The 24,660-nt window shown below is 48.1% G+C and overlaps 1 protein-coding gene and 1 long non-coding RNA gene across 6 annotated transcripts in view; one reads left to right on the forward strand and one right to left on the reverse strand.

Moving 5' to 3' along the window:
- Tshz3 (teashirt zinc finger homeobox 3) overlaps positions 1-11,587 on the reverse strand; it is a 70,033-nt gene extending 58,446 nt beyond the window's left edge. For 2 of the 5 annotated variants that reach the window (XM_047528507.1, XM_047528512.1), the window contains exons 1-2: positions 10,888-11,000; positions 9,962-10,653 (exon numbers count right to left, since the gene is read on the reverse strand). In XM_047528507.1, the coding sequence (XP_047384463.1) occupies positions 9,962-10,001 (40 nt within the window). In that variant the 5' untranslated portion in view covers positions 10,002-10,653; positions 10,888-11,000. Of the gene's footprint in view, positions 1-9,961; positions 10,654-10,887; positions 11,025-11,175; positions 11,247-11,519 lie in introns of those variants that run through there. The other 3 variants (XM_047528508.1, XM_047528510.1, XM_047528509.1) reach the window with 3 other exon arrangements.
- Positions 11,588-11,944: 357 nt separating this feature from the next.
- On the forward strand, positions 11,945-23,895 carry LOC124966802 (uncharacterized). The gene is made up of 3 exons (XR_007105407.1): positions 11,945-12,084; positions 23,145-23,198; positions 23,292-23,895. It is a non-coding gene; the product is annotated as an uncharacterized LOC124966802 (long non-coding RNA).
- Positions 23,896-24,660: the final 765 nt, after the last annotated feature.

Genomic DNA, 24,660 nt, shown 5'->3' on the forward strand with positions numbered 1-24,660 from the left:
CTGAGATTCATTTATACCACCCCTCACAAGCCAGCCTGGCTTGAATGATACCTGTCAACCTGGGTTTTTTTTTTTTTTCTTCTTCTTTCCCTGGATTAAAGGGAGGAAAAAAAGAAGGAAAACGAGAAAAGGAAAATAGGAAAGGGGAGTAGGAGAGTATCAGAGGCTGAACAGTGTGGTTTAGCAGATAATACGAAAGAACATAACCTCTTTTCCGTGCCTCTGCCAATCTCGAGCCTGCCACGCCACACACCCCGACAGCCATCCACGAAGCTGGCTCTGGCTCTCGCCTCCCCTCTCCCCTGCCTCTCCTCTCTCCTCCCTCTCCCTCTCGCCAAATCAGCAGTGCTTTCTCTACAAGCCACACTGTACTATACGGGGAGGAGGAGGAGACAGCATCCTTCGGAACTGGGCTTCCCTCCCCTCCCTGTTGTCTGGCTGGGGCCCATATGATAAATGACATATGTCATTCTGTCAGGAGGGAAGGGTGGGTCAGTGATGTATGACTCCGCTGAAAAGGAAATCGACTGTTTGGCATGGTGCGGCTCTTCTCCACCAGGATTTAGTTTCAGAACTCTGAAATGAATTCTCCGACGTTTCAAGTGCATACTTAGGGCAGGCTGCGGGGAGGCCTGGGGAAATCGTACTTCATCCTCCCCCTGCCCTTCCAATGGCAAAGGGAAAAAAAAAAAAAAAAAAAAAAAAAAAAAAAAACCTAAAACAGATTCTGCCACTGGATAGCTGCAAAAGGCCACGCGCGTGTCAACGTCCCCAGCAGTCACACACCAGGGGTTATTAAAAATGTGACTTAAAAAAAAAGAAAGAAAGAAATGAAGTGGAGTAAGGTTAGTCCTTTTATTTATTTATTTTTTAATGGCAAAGGGCTGACACAAAAGCAAGATAAAAATTAGCATGTTTGAAGTAATCGTCCCGCAGCTTGACATCTGCATAGTAAATTTTAAAGGAAAAAAAATGTGTCAGACAGCCATGAGCCGCTTCACCCTCCCCCCTTTCATTAGCTCACTGCCAGGGTGGCACTACTGAACCTCATTACGGCGAGAGGATTTATGAAGCTGAACCCAATGGCAAAGAAAAGGCATCTGTCAATAATTGTAGGGAGCTGCACTCACAGCTTTGAAATCTCATTAAGTATGCAGTTATCAGGCATAAAGATCAAAAACATTACTCAACTCCGACAGAATCTTATGGAGGAACATTAATTAGCAACAGGCCTACAGTACAAAAAAAAAAAAAAAAAAAAAAGAAAGAAAAAAAAAAAAAAAACACAGACTTCCTCTCACACCTGCCCAACCCACAAACCTAAAGCAACACTCCCCCTCCCGCCCGAAAAAAAATAATTCCCGGCATCTGAGACTGATCAAGAACATGAAACAAGAGAGACACACACAGAAAGGAGGAGAGGGAGGGAAGGGGTGGGCGGCAGGCAGGGAGGGGAGAGGGAGGGCGGGGAAATTCGGTTGAGAAAGGCTTGGCGGTGAGGAGAGAAAAGGAAGAAGCTGTCAAACTTGAGAAGGATGTCAGCGCTGGCCCTGATTACAGGGGCCTATGGAGTTCTCAGACCTTTTATCATCCTCCCCATCAAAACCAGCCTGGGAGTCACTGCTATGGACCCACAGCTGCCGGTCTGCAGCCCAGGCCAGGGCCTAGACCTAGGACTGTCCCCTGGGCCCCCTGCCTACCTGGCAGGCAGGAGACCATGCCTGCCCAAGGCCCAGGAGAAAGCTCCGCTGCCCCTGGCCAGGTCTGCACCCAGCCACCTGGGCCAACAGCAGGACACAGGCCAGGGAATCTCTGCCTACCTTGGCACCTTGTCCTTCCACTCAGGAGACTTCAGCACTCCCTTCTCACATATCCCCTCTCTTACTTTTATTCTCTGTATGATCACTTAAAACACACCAAAAAATACAATGTAGATGTGGGGAATCGGCACAGAACTGTCAAGCAGACACTGGATCATGAGAACTCTGTAACACTCTGTCCATACACTGTACAGTAAAGTATTTATGTCCACCAGATCCAGAATCAAATTCTTCAAGTGGAGAAAATTAAATGTTAAGTTTCTGGTCCCACCACAACCCCACCTCTTACAAGCTGCACTGATTAAGAAAAAAAAAAATTACATGCATTCAGAAACATCCCAAGAGCAGTGTGCACTTGGGACTCAGGCATCTCAGGCAAACTTTCTTCAAGCCCTGCGGAGGTATGGATCCAGGAGGGGTGCACTGAAGATGGGGGCAAGGGTGGTGAGGTGGGGTCTCAAACATCATTCAGATTTCAGTACACCAGGCAACATCGGCCAGTGCCCTGGGATGTCAAGCAACAGTTAGAAACCAAACTCCATCTCCCCAATGAAATAGCAGGAAAACAACAATAAGCAAATATTCTACATTTTATTTCCCTTACTGCACTATTATAGAAAGGTGGCCTCTGCTTACCCATAAGCACATGTTCGCATGCTTTCCCTCTCTTACACATGCATACCCAGGGCACTTCCCATAATCCCACACCATGAGAAAACCTACTGAACAGCACCCCCTGTGATCTGAACCTTCTGTGATCATTCTCCTTGCTCCTCACTCCCTCCTTTGCCACACTCTCTCCTCATGCCATGGCCACTTCTGCAGCGTTTACCTCTCTCATCGACAGAAGACAAAACCTTTTCTTAATTAGCCACATCTTTAAGGAAACGGGCATTAAGATTCCTAGGCAACCAGCTTGGAGATCCCTCCAAGCCAAGGCCCATCCTTTCCAATAAATGCCTCTCCTTTGGAATATCAATTAACCTAGCTCGGATAAATTGTCACCTATGACCAAAAATAGTCTGGAACACTTGTCTATAAACGAGGCTTGGCGAGAAGGGATTTTAGCAGTAGTGTTACAATAAGGTGTTTATATTTTTTATGTGCTTACCATATTACCTTTATTATGTGTAACATCAAAGTGATTATAGCAATTACATCTAACAGAATTAATTACAGAACTTCCCATCATTCCAGGATACATAATGCATTAGAAGTAAGTCAAAGAAAGAAAACATCTTGATTGTAGTAACTATTGTTGGTATGTATTTTCTCCAGCAGCGATGCCAAACCAGCGGCTGCTTCCAGAGCAATGGAAACTAAGAGGGTTAGTAGGAAATGAGGTATGTTTTCTTAAAATGAAGTAACGCTTTTGCTTAATAATATGTTCATGCTAGTGGACATATAAAATCAATTTGATTTTTTTTAAGTGTAAATCTTTAAAAGGTGCTGGTTAATCCACCCAACCAATGTTACTACATAAAGGAGAAAGCACATGGGTGAAAGACTTACAAGTCTTTACGTATGCAAAATAAATTCACTCAAGGCTTCATTAATATTAATTTAAATTCAAAACCCATTTACATTAAATTGTTCATTAAAAATTGCCTATTTTATGCAACATGCATTTCTCAAAGAACTCAGAGGAAACTGAATACATAGGACTAGATTTAATGATGGGGATGGAAAATCAAAAGTAAATGAATTTGAGTCACTGCACGTATATCACCAAAGCCCTTTGCTCTCCATTAAAGATGGGTTCCAGTTTGGGAAAGAAACAAGCATGCAGAGTATTTTGTTTTCTGCTACTATAAACTTGTGAACATGACCTTCTGGCCTACCAGATGAAAGAAGAGGAGAAAAGAAAAGAAGAGAGGGTGGAGCAGGGAGAGGGTACTGGTAGATGGAGGAGTCAGCCAACTCAAAACTGGGCTTGGGGAGAAATCAGGTATCCTGCACCTCAGAATCCTGATTGTACTCAGAATGCATTGAGAGAGTAAGGCTTGTTTTAAAAATGTACATTAGTTAACATTTGCCAGTGTCCATCTTGATCTAGAATGAATAGTTCCTCTCTCTCGTATACTCCGCCCTCTGCAATCCTTTATTCTCAAAGCCAAGAGACCAGGAATTTGATGACAAGGAGTTGGTAAGGTCCTTGCTTTGGTACCCAGCCTCCTGAAGACAATCTGAACTTACCCTGTTTTCCCAACAGCTGTTCTGGATGAAGAAAACACAGTCATAATTAATAACATGTGTCCTGACAGTATGAATTAATAATTTATCATTAAGCCCAAACAAACTTAAATTATTCTTCAAGAGCCACACCTCTGCCTAGCTGAGAAAATAATGTAAAGAGATGGTCAAAAAGTCCAGGTAACATGACCTTTTACGAAATCCCCCCTCCTCCCGCAATACATCTCTTGAGCTATTCTGGTTGAAATAATAAAATAATTTACAGAATTGGAAGTAATTAAACCCAAGAATCTAAACGCTGATCAAACCAAGTATATGTACTAGAAATGTCTTCTTTTTTAAATGGGGCTTATAAAATATTCAATATTTGGTCAAGGACACTAAGTAATCTTTCTAATAAAGATTCCTAAACCTGGAGTATGTCAATTGTTCAGTCAGAGATCAGAAGCAGATTACATCCTATTATTGTCTTTTAAAAAAATATTTCCAAAAATGCACAGCATTATGCTAGTCACGAACAGTGACCTAAATTTTTAAGTCCACATCTAACGTAAATTTTTACAAATGTTGCAAAATGTAGGAAAGCTACCAAGTCTACATATCCATTCCTTACAATTCAGCAAGGAAAAAAAAAATTCAGAAAGGGAGAAAAAAAAATATTCATAGCTATTGTTTAGTAGGATTTAAAAATTAATTTAATGACTAACTGCAAATACTGGAAACTAGAATTAATCTGTCTGGATTTTTTTAAAAAGGCTTACAGACATTTAAATGCATGTATCAGGACACTTTATCAACCTAACATAAAATTGTCATCTTATCTTATTATATGACTATTTTATGCATGTGTCAAAGAATTTAAAAATGACTGCCTGTCTATTGAGTCTAATTACAACTGCACATTATCTGTCTGGATGTACCAGTCCATATCATTGTTACCAAATACAATATATTGTATTCACCTTTCATTTTTAACTTCAGACAGAGAAACCACAATTTGGAGTATAACTAAAACACACACACACACACACACACACACACACACACAGAGTGAACACCTGAGAGTGTTTTGGGTAAATGACACCACTGTTCTATTCTGTCCTTTCTCCCCCCATGGACTGTGGGGTGATGCTTGAGAGGTGTTAAAAAACACCCTATTTCTAAGACTGATCTATTTAACTGATCTGCATGCTAACATAGAAGCACAGACTAACATGCCTTACTTTTTAATTCTTATTATTATTACTATTTTACTACAAGACCAAATCTATTTCTACAGTTGTCCAGTGACAGGCAGGAGTAGAAATGGGTCAGCAAGACTCACTGAGCAGCACTTGGAGTAACTGACCTGCTGGCGTTACTGGATTGAACGTGCTATGGTACACCAGGATCAGAGACTTCCAACTCCTCTGCATTCCCGCCTGTGCTGCAGCCCTTGCCCTGGCCTCACCTGGTCATGACTCATGAAAGAGGGAAGCACCCCAAAGGGCCCAGGCACTGTGCCCTCAAGGTGATCCTTCTCCTTCCAGAAATCCCAGATGTGGAGGGCGGGGGTGAAGGACCGGTTTTAATTCCATGAACTCACCTGGGTTTCACGGCATTTCCCATGGCCCTGAACAGTCACCTTTCATTCTAATCACTTTACAAAACAATCTTTAGTGAAAAAGAGGGAAAATGCAGACTTGTGAGGCAATTTGGGGAATAACTGCTGATACATCAGTTATTGACTATCTCACTCCCGTTTATGAGCGCGCTCAAGGCAAAACTGAGAACAAAATGACAACATCAACCGCTCACAATCAAGTGTGGCCCTGGAGAGCACTGAAGCCCTCACTGACAGTTGTCAAGATAATGGGGGCACAGCAGCTGATTCTGGAAGATTCTCTTCCCCATGTGGAAGGCCGCGGGATTATCCCCGCCTCCTAGCCCCTTTGTTTTTTGCCTTCCTCTTTTTGATTTTCCTTTTTAAAATCTGCATTGCTCTGTTCATTTCAGAGGAAATGGGGGGGTGCGTGTCACAGATCAGTCAAAGCCAGTCATTTTGCTACCTTGCTACAGAGAAGACTACCTGTCCAAAGGAGAAATATGTGGTGGGTCTGAGAGCAAATAAATCCCAAGGCTGATGCTGAAATGCACTCCTGAATGCTCCAGGGGCTTCCAAGGGAAAAGGAAAAAGCTCCTTTCTAAAGGAGACCCAGATTGGGACAGCAGGGTCTGGGCACTGCCAGGTGGGCCATCTCTGAGGCACAGCAATGGCAATGTGGAAACCCCCTCTGCATATCCCAGGGGACCTGCAGTGTTCTGATACCGGCAGATCCTAAGCAGGTCCAAGTCCCTTTTATGAAAGTCAACATATTTGAAGATTTCCCCTCACGATGTCACCACCTAAGAACTCCACAGATTTCTCCTTCTCAATGAAAAAGACTGGAACGGCCAGTGCCAAGTTGTGGTTCCTTGAGAATTTTTTTTTTTTTTAATGCAGGCAATGACCTGCTATGATTTCACGTTTCCTCCAGAAAATGTACACAAATGAATAAAATATTATCTGCTACTAGGTATGACTCTAAATTTGTTTCTGGCATTTTTAGAAAATACTTATTTAAAGATAAATACTACAAATAGGAGAGGATCATATTTTAAGCAAAAATATGGTCATTTTGCCCAAAGGACACTGGCCTTTGCTAACCCTGCTTCTCTGTGCTTCTACAGGCAGGAACATCTACCCAGCACAAATGTACTGCCCTTTGAAATTACATGCCTGAAGAAAGGAAACTCCTGTCCAGGTTTCTCCTCTGCAGGTAAAGAAATCTCTCTCTCTCTCTCTCTCTCTCTCTCTCTCTCTCTGAGAAAAGACAATAGGTTTTGCATAATTTCTATTTAAAAAAAAAAAAAAACCAAATTACAGAAATACATCTTTTCAGGGATTCTTGGGAGCCTGCTTCGGCCTTCCAGAGAGCCGTGTTACATTTGGCCTAAATATAAAGATTGTGTGCACCTGTGTGCTATGTCTGCAAGCTCTACCCAGCTCTCAGCCCTTTGTGGTTGTTATTCTACCCCAGACCATTAAAAGGGCCCTAATTCCTATGACATGATTATCCAGGTACCAAAGCCCATTTGTCACCTGCAGCAGAAAATTGAGTTAATGCACAACTAAAGGCAGCCAGGACTGTGTAATATCAACTTGATTACATCAAACTAGCTGCAAACCTAATTCTGCTGGATGACACTGCGTCGAGCTTGTCATCTCCAATCATTAAAGCTGTCAGGAATCCATCAGGTTTACAGCTAATTAGGTGAACACTAATGAAGCTGGCAAAACAACTTTTCTTTTTTTATGGCTGAGCGGACCTTTCAGTTTGGAGGGGGAAAAAAATTCTCGAGTATTCTCAAGGTTGCTGGGGACTGGATTTCCAGTTACCAATCAGCAGACATCTTTCTTTTTCCCACTCTCTATCAGTACAAAGCAATCAATTTGTCATCACTCCCAGTATGCCACAAAAGCAGGCATGAACCTTATAACTTGCAGCTGTGAGAACTGAAAAAGGAGGGAAAAAAACGGGAAGTTTCTCGTCCATCCAAACAAGCAAACAACAACAACAACAAAAAAACTCACATAGTTCACTTATTGGCCTGTGCATACTTATCGCCAGCCTAATGTGGAAGGGTTTTTTTTTTTCCTCTCCACTCTTCTTAAATAAGTAGCCCTTCAGTCATTCTCCACCCCCTCCTCCACACGTCCATTAGGCAGAGGCATTCTGATAAAGTAAATCCAAAACCAGGGTATGGGAAAGAAAGAAACCACTCACGCTGCCAACTTCTGATTGACCATTAAGCTATTGATGAATGTGCCTGTCAGGAGAGAGACAATTAAATCAAATATGAAACAAAGTCGTTTTGACGGGTCATTTTGATAGAGCAAAACCATTCTTCCATCTCCTATTAGTCGTGCAGTCAAGTTTTTATATAATGAATTTTTCTTAACTGACCTGAGATTTCCTGGCTGGCTTTTTAAAAAGGTGCAAAAAGGTTAGTGAACAGGTTGCTTTGAAAAAAAAAAATCAAAATAAAAACAATAGTACGTTCTCCCCTTCTCTAATAATCTCAGAAGAAAGTTATCAGATAAGAAGTCTTGGATGGGCAGTGTGGAACCAAAAAGATGAACTGCAGGGAGTTCAAAACCAAATGTGAAGATGTAGTCACATATGGTTCATTTGATTGAGGCACTCAGATACCTTAAAATGTGTATCCAAAAGGAAAGAAAAAAAAATCTCAAAAACTGGAAGAAGCCCAAGACATTCCTACTACCCAACTTTGTGAAGGATTCCTCCAAAGTTTTAGAGTTTATTTTGGGTAGATAAGCTCATTGCTTGAGCTTGGAATTTAAAGTAGAAGGTGGGATGAGCAAGAAGCATCAGTGAGGTGAGCTGGGAAGTCGCACTTTCCCTATAAGCACTACTGGAATTTTCAAACTTTCTAAATTTGGGCAACACTGAGGACAGAAAGCAAAACCTGCATTATATGCACCAAACCAACTCTGTTTTCCCCTAAGGTTTTCTTAAGACATTGACAGGCAAGCACATTTTTGGGAGAAGAAAAAACATCCTTTCCTCTCTGTGACCCTGTGTGAAGAAACTAGAGTCCTGAGTGCAGCCAATGTGGGAGCTCCAGTGGCTGTGCTCGATGGCCTGATGGAAATCACCATCACCATCACCACTATGAGTACCACCAGCACTCAGGGCACCTATGCCTTGACCCTTCTCTCCACCTTCCCCTCTTCCGTCAAGAGAAGTGAAAAGAAAGAAAAGAAGTGAACCCCTAGGTAACCTTCCCCTTCAGGCAGCATCTGAACCACTGCACATCAGAGTGTTACTCATATCAAAATACATCACGTCCATATGTGGTCTTCTCGCAATCCGCCCCCAAATCCCTGAAGTTGCACTGACAGGGCCCTCCTGACGTCACAGAGCTTGGCCTCACTATTCCAAGTGATTTATTGATGTTTATTGGGAATGAATAGATCAAAGGCAGCAGCATGACGGGCGATCAATCAGTCATCAAATCAAGGGTGGCAAAGGGCCAGAAACCCTTCTTCCAGGCAACATGCCCCGACCAACATTATTGCAAAATAATGTTAAGTGTGTGGGGTTTGTTTTGTTTTCAATGATGCTTTTTTCCAGAAAAGAAAAATCAGTTGTCTTAACAGGAGTTAATACTCCTGGCAAAAAAAAAAAAAAAAAAAAAAAAAAAAAAAAGGGGGGGGGGTAGTACTCAAACACGTCCCAAAACTAAGAGTTCTGAGATGCGGGTAGGAGAAACAGTGGGGGCGGGGGGGTAAAGGGACACAAACGGGAGTGGAGGAAATGCCAGCATTGAATACTGACTTGACAGTCATCTGACAATACCCAGACCCTGTGCGCTCTGGTTTTCCACCGCTGTGCCGGATTTGGGCCCAATAAACGAAGAATCAATCGAATTAGCAGTAAGGTAGCCAAAGAGACCCGCTCGCTCACTCGCTCGCAGTGTCTTTTGGCAGACACCGAGCAGTCCCCAGCCGGCCCGCCGCGGGAGGACACGGAAGGTGTCCCAGGGAACTCAGGTGACCCCGCCCGCCCCCCACGGAAAGCGACAGACCAGGGCTCCTTCCCATCCGTTCTGCAGCCAGAGACGGGGGAGGCGCGGACCCGTCTCCGCTCAGTTCGCCCGGAGCGCGGTCCCGAAGTGGATGCGAGCGGGAAGGGGGGCAGAGCGCAGCGGGGCATCCGGGGGGCGCCGGGTATCCGAGGCGGACGCACGCACCCAAAGAGAAAAGCAGCAAGCAAGCCGGGCGCCGGGAGTTACTCTGCGCTGGCAGTGGAAGAGCGACAAGGAGTGAAGCGAGGAGCGGGGCTGCCGGCGGCCAAAGGCGCCTGGCGAGGAGAGGAAGAGGAGGAAGGGGAAGCGGCTCGTACCTGCTGCGCGCCGGGGCGCCTGCTGCTTCCTCCTCGGCATGATGCTTCTCCCGCGACTGCCACTGCCGCCGCCGCCGCCGCCGCCGCTGCCGGGCTGAGGAGAGGGAGGGAGGGGCGGCGGGCCCGCGGGGGGGGCGAGGCGGGCCTGCTCTCAGCCTCCCCCCCGGAGAGCGGCCGCCCGCAGGATGCTGCTGCGCCCCGGCTCTCCGCGTCCCCCCCTCGCCGCGCTCCGCCGCGATCCCCGAACGTGCGGAGGGAAGAAGGAGGGCGGGCGAGGGAGGCGCGGGAGGGAGGAGCACGGGGGGAGGAGGAGGCAGAGGAGGAGGTGGTGGTGGAGGAGGAGGAGGAGGAGGAGGAGGACCGCGCTGCCGGCGGAATGGGAAGTTTGACAAATCGCTCCAGAGGCCGGAGGAGGAGGGGGCGGGGAGGAGCGGGCCCTGCCCCCCCCGCCCCGTCCCCAGACGAGGTGCGCGGGGTTCGGGGCTGGGGGGCGGGGAAAGGGGGAGAAGGCGGGCAGAGGGGTGGGAGGAGGAGCGCGGGAGCGGCCCCGGCCGGTCCTGCCCCGGCCCCCGCCCCCGGGCAGGGGGTCACGGCATCCGGGGGGGCGCGCAGCCGCCGCCGCGGCCCGGGGCTCGGCGGTCCAGTCTTCTGCCCGCGGCGCGGCTGGAGCGGCGGCGTCGGCAACAGGCAAGCTTAAAGGAAAAGGAGATGATCGTGTCACTCGCTTGCCCGCGGGGGCGCCGCGCCCCCGCCCCCAGCCTTAAGCCTGCCTAGGACCCCCACCCAGTCCAGGGACCGGGTGCCGCCCCTCCGCCTCCGCCCCGTGCGCACACACAAGGGCGCGGCGCCAGCCCCGCCGAGCCCGTCCCGGGTCGCTCGCTACCCCCGCCCACCCCTCTTCTCCACCCTGGCCGCCCCCTGGCTACCCCCAGCTGCTCCGCCCGGCGCGCTCTCCTCTCCACCCACCGCGTCCGAAACCCACAGAAAGGTTCTTGGGCGCGGGCTCGCGCCCCCCGAAAATGCCAGGGCCCGAAGGCGGGCGCTGGCGTCCTCGAGGGAAGAGGCGGGTGCGGGCCGGAGTGGGTGGGGGCCGCCCTCAGGCCCCACACCACCCGGGCTCCTCCCCTGGGACCCGCCGCTGCCACTTCCCCCTATTTTTTTCCCCAGGCAAACTTTCCCTGGCCCGTCACGGGGGTCAGGGTGGGAGGGGGTACCTCCAAGTTTCCTCTGCTGACTTTTGGAGGATCACCGGCCTTCCACCCCGCCTCTCGCCCCCTTGGACGCCGGGCCGCGCCCCCCACCCACGGCGCCGGCGGATCCCAGGGCGGGACAGAGGCGGGAGAACAAACTCGCTCCCTTGCCCATCCCCCGCCCCAGGGCGCCTCTGAGAGGGGGCCACCCAGCCGCGCCCGGCCTGCCGGCAGTTCTGGATGAAGGGAATTGATTATTGATTGGGTGACTGGGGTCGCTGGGGCTCCGGGCGGGCCGGGCCCGGCGACCGCGGGGAGGAGGAGCTGGTAGGGCTGCGTTGGTAGCAGGGCGAAGCGGGCTCACTTACGGGCGGCGTGGAGGGCGCGGGTGGGCTGAAGCTCATGCGGGCGACCCTCGGGCGGCGGCGGCGGCGGCGGCGGCGGAGCGGGAGCCGGAGCCCGAGCGGCGCGGGCGGCGGCGCATCGATGCGCTGCGAGCTCGATTGCGTCTCCCTGGGCCAGCTCTCGGGCCGGGAATGGGGCGGCCGCGGCGGGGCCAGCTCCGGGCGCTCCCGGGCGGCTCAAGCGGGGGCAGTCGCCAAGCCCACTGTCCCCGAGGCAGCACTACGCCTGGGCGTGTCAGCTGGGGGCTTGGCCCTTGCGGGCCCCGGGGTCGATAGTCCCGGCGAGGGCCGGCGCCCTGCGACCCGGGACTGGCTGAGCGCTTCGGGAGCTGCAAATCCCAGCTTCTTCCTTCTTCTTCTTCTTTTTTTTTTTTTTTTAATGTTTCTCTCTTTTTTAAGCCTTCCCTCCCCTTCTTACGCCCTGTCTCCTTTTTATGTTTCTTTGTGATTGTTTTTGCAAGTTTGTTTTAAAAGTTCACAGCATCCTTTCTTTTCTTTTAGACAAGGAGACCGTGATCTCACCCTGACGGTAAGATCAAAAAGTCTCTGCTCGCCCCCAGGCTGCGGGCTTGGGCTCGGTCCAGACGCCTCCCTGAATGCAGATGTGCCGCCGCCGCCGTCTTCTCGGGCTATAAAGCCGCCTCCAGCGCCTTGGCGCTCGCAAAAGCGCTTGGAGTTGTGGGGTGCGGACCCCGGGAGGGGCCGGGAGCCAGAGGCGGGTTGCGGCAGGGCTTTGGGGTTGGTGGCGTGTGGCGTACTCGTGGGTGGGGACGCCGTGCGCGTGTGGTGGCTGCGGCCGCAGAGGCCGAAACCGCGACCCCTCCAGGCCTGGGAGATGGGGGTGTGAAATGCTTCTTGCGAGCGAGGGAACGGTGAGTCGGCAGTCGCCGCCGGCGGCCTCAGGGTTCTGGTGGCCGCGCTGTGCGCTTCTTGCCTGCAAGGAGGGTTGGCGCCGCTCTAGGTCAGCTCCCGCCGGCCTCCGGCCTCCGGCTCACCTTCGAAGCGCCAAGCGCCCACTTAGGCGCACCGGTAGCGGCGTGCGCACATCGCTGGGCGCCGCTCAGTGAGGGCAGGGAGTTCGCCCTGCTGATGTTTCCCTCCTCCTTTCCTACCCCTCGCTGCTCTTCCAACCTCTACCCCCCCCCCGCCCCCTCGCGGGCCTCGGCCTGAACTAGGGTCTCCGCGTTGCTCGCCACAGCCGCGGATAGATCGGTGGCTGGCCCTCCCCCGCTCAGGCGCCTCGCGCTGTGCGATCCGCCCTAACATCTGTCTGTCCAACCATTGGCGCATCCATCAGTGTCAATGGGCTGCATATTGCAGCGACAGCCCGTCACGCACAACACGGGCTATGCGGAGTGCACACCGCGACCGCACTGCCTTGCCGGGACAAGCAAACAGAGATTCGGCCCGGCTCGGCGGTGTAGGCTGGATCCCTGATCTCTACTGAGTTTTTTTAACCACCTGCACCCGACCCCGGTAATCTGGGGGCCCAAACACGTGAACAGCTTTTCAGACCATTGTAGGGATGGGACAGATGAAAAGGGGGCAGTGTCGACCTAGTCCTCTTATTCGTCTAGGTTCTCTGCCCTTTTTATGTGGCTGGGTGTGGCTGAAAGAGAAGAGGAGAGCTTCCAAATCCGTGGCAACCACAGCATAGACCCAGAAACTCTTTGAATGTAGGGGCTTAAACCCGCTTTAATTGGACAGATGCTGGGTCGCCAATTCGCCAGAAGGTCTTAGCTAGGAGATCTCAGTATAAAACTTTGCTGGTCCTGTTTGGCAGCTGCACCACAAGGCCTGACAAGGAGGAATTGGAGAGGGTTTTAAAAAAAAAAAAAAGGGAGGGGAATCCCAGGGAAAGCTGAGGACTCAATTTAGGAAAAACTGATGTCTGGGTGGCAGTAAGTCTGTAATCCACATGTTATTTAGAGGTAGACCAGGCAGGGCCATATGTCTGAGAAACCCGAGCTTTGTGGACAGTGCCTGGTGTCCATTCTCCCAGAGTGCTGACCTTGGCTGTGGTTGCATGTTCTCCCAATTATTGCCTCTTGCTTCCTTCTCCCTCCACAACTGTCCTGAAGGTAAATATGCACATGTGTCTTTGATCTGTCCGACCTGTCCAAAGGACTCTTGTCCTCTACTTAAAAACTTCAGGGATAGGATGTATATGGGACTTATTCCTCGGACATTTGCTGGGAAGCTGTACCAGGCATTTTACCTGACTTCATTCGTACTGCAAATATTTCTTTCTGGGTGCCTGGTGAATTCTGTCCCCTTTAATCGACTGCGAAGAGGGGAAAACCCAGTGCAGCTGTTCACACCGCAACTGGCAAGTTAGCAGGGAAAAAGAGCCACTTTTCAGTGAATGCAGAGGTCTGTTCAAGTCCAGAGGAGGCCAGAGAAGCTGCAGCAGCGCTGGCTGGGGTTCCTTCCTTCTGAAAGGAGAGACTACCTGTGCTTTGGGGTGCAGGCTCCGCATAACCACATTCAGTGGTCCAGCTGTTTTTATGCTGGACAGAGGGCAGAAAAGTCTTCGCCCTGCGGAGGAGCTATAATTCTATGGAAGATGCACCATGTAGAAATCTTTTTACCCTACTCTTCAAAGAGTTGGAGGTGTCTTCCAAAAACAACAAGCACCAGGTAACTTCGTATCTTCTTATCTGCTCGAGGCATGCTGGATAGTAAACATTTAAGCCAAATGCCCTCATCTCTGATAGATGCCACGTTTCTGTGAATGATTTTTTTCTTAATCCCTAAAAACTGAAGAAGGAAAACTGGACTGAGGGGTAGTAGGACGACTCACAGAGAAACATCCAGTGGTGAACACTCATAGGGGAAACTGGTGGCTCACAAAGCGGTCAAGTGGCTCCCCCTGAAACTGAGTAGTCATGTCGTAAACCCAAATCATTCCCAGGGGCCCTGAAGGCAATTCTTACCCCCCAGATTGCAGCTCAGGCCCAATGGAAGCCGGCTGGTCCTCTGCTGTCTGGGCGCTGAGCAGTGTTCTACAGAAAAACTCTCAATTCGACTTCTATAGGTCAGGGGTTAGAAGTCCGACTCCAGGTTTTTGAACTTGAGGAGTCTTGGACCCCGTTCCTTGGTCCTATCTTAATGGTCTAAACCACACCAAGAGCGTTGTGACCTTGGCCAACTCGACACCCACCTGGACGAGTTCCCGAGGGGGAAAACAGTCAAACGCAGGCGTGGCTTGGAACAGGTGTGCAGTGGAGAGGCAGGGGTCCTGAGCTGCAGTACATCCTGCTGGAATCTGGAAGCCCGTGCTAGGAAGAAGCAGCTGGGCTACCGCCGGGAGGCAGCCGAGGTTATGTCCAACGTGGAGACTGAGGGCAATGGGTGACAGCTTTCCTGACCCGAGGAAGACCGAGGTGTGTCGTCATTGGGGTGACCACCTAGGGGAAAGACTCAAAGGAAAGGAGTCCTAGACGCTGCCATTCCAGGGCAGGCTCCAGTCCTAGTCACCCAGGGCCTAAGCTCTGACCATGGAGAGGGTTTCCTGGTGTCTTGAGGGAGGCGTGGGCCACCTGGAGGGGCAAGGGAGTTTGGGTAGTCCACCTCGGAAGCCTGCACCCGGCTTCAAGATGCGAGAGCGCCTGGCCAGAGAGTGGGCCTTTGGAGAACTCAGGACGAAGCAACGCCAGGGGAGGAGGTACCAGGTGCAACTGGTACGCTGCCTCCTGGATGGTCCCCTTTCTTCAGTCCTCCCCACACCGCAGTCTGGACCTGGCAGTGGCGAGGAAGTGCCCTGGGTGCAGGGAAGCCTGCCACTTGTAAACCTCAACTAGGAATTGAGTTCCTTATGGGGACCTCAGCCCCTGCCAAAACCCGAAAGATTCATACCCTGGGGCCAGGCCCTCTCCAGGCGGTAAATTGTTTGCTAAAAGTGCATTTACACAGCAGCGAAGTTTGTTTCTTTTTTCCCGGTAGCTTTGTTTTAACGAACCAGATGTTTTGTCTGTAAATTCTCCCAAGAACTTTTACAGTTTTGACGTGAAATAAACCTTCGAAAATCGGAGCGGTATATTAATGCCACTTTTGTTTGGGGCCTCTGGAGAGATGCTTCAGGCGCTCCGGAGGTGGGGGGTAATCTTCGTTGAAAAGTAGGGGGTTTATCTCCGCCCAAAGTCAAGAATTGGTTTGGGGGTGTGAAGTGTGTCCCCCACCCCCAAAACAAAAGTACTCTTGCGCGCGCGCACACCCACATACACGCCCAGCCCTCCCCCTCCTGGTCCCCGCTTCCTACTTTGTAAATTTCTTGTGATGCAGGGCACCGGGGTAAGTCCCAATTTTGCGGACAAGCCCGATGCACGCCCGTTTTTCGCTAGGACCAACTCAACTCAAAAGCAAAAAGGCCTGCAATCTTCTGGGGCAGCCTTGATGCCCGCGTTCTTCTGGGCGGAAGCTGGATCTCCAGCCGGTGGGGAACTCCTGGGCGTCTAGACCCCAGAGAACTTTGGTTGGAAGCTGGAGCGGTCGAGCCCCCGCGGAAGCCAGGGCCCTCAAGTACCCCTCCCGGATGCCTCATTTTCCCAACCTCCCCCGCCCCCCGCTTCCGGACTTCCAGGCAGTTAAAAACGTTTTTCTTTTTTTTTAAATCTAAACTATACACCTAGCAGAGAGAGGAAGGAGGATTACCGCTGGGGTGGGGGCGGGGGAGAAACGGGTCGCCTGGACACCCACTCTCCGGTTGGGTGATTGGTAGCGTTCACTTTCTCGGGTTTCCCAAGACAGGCTGGCAATTTCCTTCTCCCGCCCCTCCTTCCCCCGACTTTCCTGTGCTCTCAGTGGCGCATCTTCAAATAGCTCCTTTTTCTTCCGTAATACTCTTTCGTTCTGTCATTTACCGAACTTTAAAAAAAAAAAAAAAAAACTTTTTAAAGGCGGTTGAATATTAAAGAAAATAGATAATCTCTGTATTTCGGTCCAGAGAGGACAGCGGTACATTAAACCCAGATTGGAGGGCGCGATTACGGGGGAATTATCCTTTTATGAAGTCCCACGTGTAGACGTAGGTTGCAAGGGGAATTTCCGGAATTCCTCGCTGTAACGTTATGTGCCCTCCACCCGGAATGGATATTTGGAAACTATTTGTGAAGAGTTTAAAAGACAAACAAAACCTACATTAGAGACAGCTGCAGCCGCGGTGGGACTCACCCCTGGCCAGGAGCGAGTAGCTCTTTGCTAGTGGGAACGCAGAAATGCCCACCGCTTCCCGCGCGGTTACGTGAACTGCCAGGCACCAGCGGGTATCTGAGTCGAGGCATGGGCAACCCGACGCCGGTTTGAAACCCTGCTCTCCGAATGCAGGAACCCTGAAGGAAGAGAAGGTCCCAGAAATGAAACCACCGGTCTTTTCTAACCAGACCGTCCAGCTTTTTGCGCCTGGTGACCTCATTAACTGGCCAGGGAATTTTCAAGAGCAGAAAGAATTTGTTTCCCTGTGCTCTTTTCTTACTTCCCTCCTCTTTTCTGATTTATACATTATGATTTTGTGTTTGTTCCCAAATTTCCAAACGGGGAAGACTAAGCATAACTCTCAACAGGGCCGGTTACACGAGAGAGGTACAAGGGGCTTCGTTCTTTTTCATTTTTTATTTTTGAAACTTGATGAATAACACATGTATTTGGACAATAGAAGGGCCAAGATTGTTGGGGACAAGTGGCCCCAAGGGTCACTTTACATGGCATGTAGGTATCTCTGATCGGGGGCTCTTATAACCCTAAGATTTACCCCCTCTGCAGAGAAGCCCTGAATTCTGCCTTGCGTCCTCGTCTGTCTGCCACATCTTCTTTCCCCCTGCGTCTTTCACCCTCTTTCTTCCTTCCTCCTCCTGTTTTCGTGTTCTGTTCTCTATTCTACCAGTTCCTCCTCGACCTTCATAGGTCAAAGATTTTTTTGACTGCCAAGTGCTGGTCGCAAACAGGTCGAGTTGAGGCAGGGGCGATCACCCCGTGCACAAATTGTGAGGGACCAAAGTAGTTTGTAGTTTTTAGGTGTGTGTGGGGGAGGGCGGTCTAAAATGGATTGACACTTAGTTTAAAATAAAAGAACATGTTAAGAAGTTTCAAAGCTGCCAATAAAACCCTTTAAATGGCTGGTGATTCAGTGCCTGGAGTTGCGGTGATGGCATTGGTAAATGACTCTAATGCCCAAAGAAAAATATTACAAATGCCGCTGTCTCGGCCACCAATCGGGCGCCGTTCTCCAGCGCGGGCGGTGGCTCCTCTCTGGCGCTGAGGGCATCCGCATTTGCATGATAAATTGACCAGACTGGCGGCAGCCAATGAAATATTCAAATTAGGCCCGGGGTTGGGTAGGGGTGGAGTCCCTAGGGCTCCCCTTTTGAGCGGGCGGTGGGAGCTGGCCTTACCACCTCTCCATCAGCGCCCTCTAGAGGAGGGACAGCGCGGGCGGCCGCTCTTACCCGAGGTACAAGACCAAGACGATAGGGGGGAATTTGGGACTAGGAGGTGGCAGGCTAGGGTGCTGTGGGGCTCCAGGAGGATTTGGGGCTGGCCTAGGGACCTAGCTGTGCTTTAGGTTTTCTGTATATATCTTGCATTTAAATGTGTTGATGGATTGCAAAAGCAGGTGGTGACCCTAGGAAGGAACTTAGATTCCCCAAAGTGCCCTTATCTAAGATCCCAGAATAAAACTAGCATTTAAGTTAAAACACAGTGTGTTTGCTGTGTTGACTTAGCTTCATGACAAGACCCTTGCCCATTCTAGACCACAACAGGTCTCCCCCAAGCCCCTTGAAATTCTGGAGCAGAAACATCCAACTTGCCCTGAGTGAAGGCTTGCACACCTGCAGGCCTTGCACCTCAGCTCTGAACTTGTTTGGGACTGTGGAGAAGCTGCACAGGACCTGGAGCAGCAAAATGTAACCCCTGGAAAACACCAGAGCAGGCAGTGCTAGGCTGCTGACCCTGAGCCTCATAAGTAGATCTTCTCCCCTGGCAAATTACTCTTGGAGGAAACACAGAGGCCTAAAGGCAGCCCCTACACGTGTGTGCACAGAGTGTGCACAAGCATACGTGCTGGTTAGAATGCAGAAACCCAGCCAGGAGGGATGTGCAAGAACACATCAAGGGAACTGGCTGTGGATGGTGCTGCCCAGAACTCCACTCCACAGGGACCTGGCAAGCTGGCCTCCTAACCTGGAGGCAATTTTGCAGTGGATCCAAGGACCAGTGGATATTGCTTCACTGCTGAGCATCTCTTCCCTCCTCCCACCCCTTCACCCATCCCAGTCTAATTTTTTTAAATGAAGCTTTTAGAAGTACAGTTGTCTCTCACTTTCTCTGCTGTGGACTGGTGAGCACCTTATTTCTTTCCCATCTCAGCAATACTTAGAGTTGGATCCCAGTTACCTGGGAGAGTGCATGATCCCTACCCTACTTTCCAGCCAAAAGGGTCTTTAGGTAGTGGTCTGAGTCCCTTCTAAGCAGTTCTTCCCCAGACATGCTTGCATAAGTGAGTCATCTGCAGCTGTCCTCCCTGCCTGTTAACCAGAGAGACCCAGGCCTCTCAGAACCCAGAACCTGGCCCCAGGCTAGCTCAATAACTATATGCATAGCAAAAATCGTAGATATTGATACAAATTTGAGAGAGAATTATTTTCTCTTTTGATTATCAGTAACTTTGAAGAAGTGTGCCCAGTTAGGGGATTTAATTCATAGCAAGCCTTTTTGCATCATTAAGGGTTTTTTGGAGAGGTTTTGGGCCTAGGCTTATTGGGAAGGCACTGGGAGAATAGCTGATGGCAGAGACAGGTTTAGTAGCAAAGGGGCCTCCCTGCTTCCTCAAAGAATCTTCATCTGCAGACTGCTTGAGTGCCTGGGACTAGGATTCCTATTAGGAAAAGACTTGTGAAGGGAGGAAGCCCCTTCCTATCCAACTGCGTGGATATACATTATGTGCAGAAAGCCTTCTTGGAAATCCACAAACCCTCTTTCTCTCTTCCTCAGGCTACACTTGTTGACCAGGAAAGATAAGACTTGCAAATGGGTCAGAATCCTCCACTAGTAGTGAAATTTGTCAAGCAGGTCCATAAATCAGAAATGCCATTGTGCTTGCTCCTTCTTCCCCTTTTGTACTTAGGGCATATGAAGAGACAAGAAGCTAGATGGGAAAATAGAACTGGTTGGTCATTCAGCCCAGCACCCTGCCCTACCTCAACTGAACTATGCATAATGAATTAGGGAAGAAATGAGATATGAAGCAATGTAGAGGTGAAACAAGGTAGTTTCTCTTGGTAGGTACCAATGAGCAGCACAGAAGAATCATGCACACAGTGGGTCTGCTCTGCATGTTCATGTGTGGTGTGCAGCTGTACATTGCAGGTGAATGCAAGCTTTGACTGTGGTGGTGGAAGGCCTGGGTGTGTGGTCATAACTTGCCAGGTAACTTTGAGCAAGTTTCCCCCACCTTTTGTACCTCATCTCCGCCATCTCTCAATCAGGACAGCTTTCTCCATCTGAAATGCCTAGCATGGATTCAGTGAGGAAGGAGTTGATCAAAGTTGAAGATGCCTTTTGAAATATTTGCTACCTGTTGCTACATGCTGGGAGCTTTGGGTCAGACCAGGATTTGAAAAAGGCACTGTTGTACTAAGTGTGTCAGTGGGCAAATCTGGGTAGAAGATACTTCTCAGAGTCTTACCAGGAAAGAGGCTTACCTGGGTTGTGTACCTGGGATGCTTACCTAGGATGATGTATGTTGATGCCTTGGTTGAAAGCTTAGTGCACACTAGTTGTCCTATGCTTGGTGACTCCCTAAAGCCAGGTTGAAGACAAAAACAAAGACTTACAAGAGGAGTGAGACTGGATACACCTCAGGATGCAATCTGGTGCTTGAGATGGAGCCAAAAGAAAAAAAGGGGGGGGGGGCAGGGGAAAGAGTTGGTAGAGGCAGGGCCCAGGCATCCTGGCTTCCTGGGAAGATGGGCATTTGCAGGACTGATAAGATGGGTTCCTCCAGATCTTTCTGTAAGCTCATTAGAGGAAGGGGTATGGTAAGGAGCCACACTGATATTTCTATTTTCCCTGTTAGTTGTGACTGGAATTTGCACCATCCAGGTCAGATGGAAAATAGAAGCTGGGACAATCTGACATACACATTGATTTGCTCTCTTTGCCATCGCTACTCATGAGAGAAAGCAATGTGACTTCAAAATTGCAATTAGGAACCTGCCTGCAAAGGCCCCTGTGCTGGGCCCATCACAAGCCGGCATCGCTCTGTGCTAAAAAGGTAGTTTCGTTCACAACTTTGAGTCCATGAGGGCAAGGAAACATGTCACACCTCCCTGCAAAAACTCATAAAAACCATGGGCATTTCCTCTCATTTTGGTCAGGTCTTGGAGAGGATGGTAATTTCCCCAATGTTTTAAAAGTATTAACTTCCTTTCAAACATTCTTTAACCTTTAATGTTTTGGAACTTGAAAAGGTCATTTTGTTCTGAGGATGCAACTGTTCCCATAATTGTTCAGCTATCAGGGCGAATTCCATCCAAATCCTGAATTATTTAATGGGATCCAAACCACACACACAAACACATGATATGGATACATATTTTGCTCTGTACCTGTATGCACGTATACATAGAGTTGTGTGCATATGTTCACACCTGCGCACACACATGCTCACGGAGACTTGAAACTAGATAAACTTCTCAAGCATTCTCACAGAATGATTTCTTTACAGGAAAGTGGATATAAAATTGTTTCTCATGAATGATAAGTTTCACTAAACTTATCAATTCATTATGTGTTACACATATATCTGATATTTTAAGAAAGGGTTTAGTACTGTCTAACCTAACATTTCATAAGAGTCAAATTAATAGGCTTGAATAAGAGCAAGAAGGAATTTTCTACAAGGAAACTGCATAAAGTTTATGTTTAGACCCTACAGAATGCATTTCACTTATTCAAGAGGTAGTTCCCAAATTTTCTGGCTCTGATGATTTTTTTCAGATGAAAGATTTCCAGGCAAATAAGGAGCAGTTGAATAGGAGAGCTCACCTTAAGTCTGTGTATGTGAATATAAAAAATAAATCTGATCTAAGCCAGGTAATAAATCAGTAGGGGCACTTTGTAAGATTAATACTCATTACACTTATGAGAAAGAATGGATACCTTTAAAAGGATGCAACTTTTACTTAAAAGCAAACACCTTTAAAAGGTCTCTGACTGCAGGAAATGGTAATGAAGGGAAGCCAAGGCTTGCAGCCATAATATAGATTCACTGGAATAGACTCTTTGGAGTCAAAGCCTCTAAGGCTTCATCACCTAATCATTAGTTGCACATTCCTGACTCCAGGAACCTGGTTTCTGATTTTCTGTTTCTATGTGTGAGATACATAAATATAGAAGACTATGTAAATCATAGACATATGATTTTAAATAATGATAGAGGGTCAACACCTGCATAACCAGCAGTCAATTACCCAAAGTCCCCCTGACACCTCCTAATGCCAATCCCCACTCTTCAGGCCACCTCTGTCCTGAAGTTTGGAATGACCATCGTCTTGCTTTGCTGTTTGGTTTTAACACTGAGTTTATCCTTGTGTGTGTTCATAAATTAAACCTCATTGGATGAATCATTTTTGTCTTGTTTTTTACTTGGCATTGTTTGTGAGATGTGTGTGGCTAGTTCGTTTTCAAAATATGTTAGGTTTTTTTTTTTTTTTATTTCCAGTTTTTGAGCTCTTATTTTTAAAATGCCCCTGTGAACGTGCCACATGTAGAAGATTTCCTCAGATACATATGCCATGTGGGACTGCTTGGTCATACAGCATGCATATCTACAACACTGTTTTCCAAATTGTTTTGAAATGTTCCCATTGTTCTATATCCTTATCACCATATGGCATTTTTAACTGTTTTTTCTCTCTTTTTTTAAAAATTATTTCCTAATCTAATGGCTGTGGTTGCTTTCTGTTTAATTTGCTTTTAATGATTAGTAGTAAATTTGAGCACCTGTTTGTTTTTGGTCATAAGCAGGTGAGTCATGTTTTCATATCCTTTACCCATTTTCCATTGAATATGTGTTTCATATTGTTTCACTGAAGTTTATTATCACCTGGTTTGTTTCAACTTGGTTTGGGACTGACTCATATAGAAATATTTCAGTTGCCAGTAATGGCACAGGCCTGTAATCCTAGAGGCTTGGGAGACTGAGACAGGAAGATCGCAAGTTCAAAGCCAGCCTTAGCAATTGGTGAGGCCCTAAGCAATTTAGCAAGACCCTATCTCAAAATGAAGAGTTTTTTGAAAAAGGGATGGGGATGTGACTCTGTGGTTAAGGGCCCCTGGATTGGAAGGAAGGAAGGAAGGAAGGAAAGAAAGAAGGAAGGAAGGAAGGAAGGGAGGGAGGGAGGGAGGGAGGAAGGGAGGAAAGAGGAAAAAAAGCAGTATTTTAGTGAGATCCCTGATTATCCTTACTAGGATGCTTTAGCCTGCAAACAATATGGCTCCTACTCACACAGGCATAAAGATATTGTCTGGTGGTAGATTCAGGCTCAATTTAAACCAGTTTTCTTACCCTCTGACTTTCCCTCTTTTTAGCATCATTTCATACTTGGGGTGTTTCATCTCATGATTTCAAGATGACCACAGGTGGTAAGTGGGACTCCTTGCTTTGTCCCCATCCAGAATATTAACTAATTAAATAAGCTTTTCATCAGCCCATGTAATCTAAGTTCTTCCTTTTAGTTTTTAGGGTCCTCTTCTGTGGAGCAGTAGCCACCACCAGGGAAAGAATGCAAGTCCCTGACAAGCTTCCCGAGCCTTCCTGGTGGGATACAATGGATATTGGAAGTGTGGGGGCGGTGTAGGGAGAGTAAACCTCAAACATTGCTACATTTTCTATCAACCTGGTAGATTTTTTTTTTAATTTATTCTTTAATTTGCATAGAGTCAAATTCACTCTTTTGGTGTGTAGTTCTCTATGTTATGACAAATGTAAAAAAGTCATATAGCTACCCCTGTAATCAAGACTGGGGATAATCCATTTCCCACCCCCCTCAGAAATTTCCTTGTGCTCCCCTTTTGTGTCAAACTACCCACCATTTGCCCTTGGTTCCCACTCCCCCATGCCAGGAACCAATGAACCACTGATTTGAGCCACTGATTATTCTTCCCCATGGTTTTGGATCTTTCAGGATGTGACAAATAAAATTACACAATATATAACCTTTTGAGTCTGGTTTCTATCACTCAGCATAATGCATGTGAGGTTTATCCATGCTGTGCATATCAACAAGCTATTTCTTCTTGTTACCAAAAAGTATTCCTTTGTATGAATGTACCAGAATCTGCTGACCCATTCATCAGTCAAAGGGCATTTGGGTTGTTTTCAGCTTAGGTAGTTGTGAATAAGGGTTCTCTGTATCTGCATATACAGGTTTTGTGTGAACCTAAGTTTTCATTTCTCTCTGGTCTCAAGGGCTGGGTCATACAGAGAGAGTATGCTTGACTCTATAGGAAGCTGCCAAATGGCTTTCTAAAGTGGCTGTTCCATTTTGTATTCCCACCAGCAATGAATGCCAAGTTCTACATGCTCCTAAAGAGGTTCTAATAGGTATGAAAGTGCTTTGTAAAAAAGTGAAGGTGCCATGCAGGGTGCCAAGGTGTGAGAGTTCTAAGGAGATATCTCTAAACTCTTAACCTTGTGAACTCATTGGAAACAGAATATTCCATTGCAGGTCATTTGCTCCTCCTAAGGAGCTATAGGTAAGTATAATTCTGTTCATTTTTAAAATGAGGCTACAATACTGCTTCTCTTGGTTGAGCCAGGCTGGGTTTATATAATATTATCAAGAACAAGATCCTGTCACCTTGTAGTTTATTCCTGAGTTCACAAAGTACAATGAAGTATGATTATTTAGAACGTTGTTAGATTGTATGGCAAGAGCTAGGAAAAGGGACACACCGAAATATATAATCAGAATGTCAGAGCGGCAGGGATCTTAGCAATTCTCATGCAAAGTTGATAACCTGTTACATGCCCTTCTTCCCAGGATGCCAGCCAGGAACTCTTCCAGCCTCACTGGATTGCCTTAGATGGAACAAGATCAGCTCG

The sequence above is a fragment of the Sciurus carolinensis genome, chromosome 16, assembly GCF_902686445.1.
Source record: "Sciurus carolinensis chromosome 16, mSciCar1.2, whole genome shotgun sequence".
Classification (NCBI taxonomy): domain Eukaryota; kingdom Metazoa; phylum Chordata; class Mammalia; order Rodentia; family Sciuridae; genus Sciurus; species Sciurus carolinensis.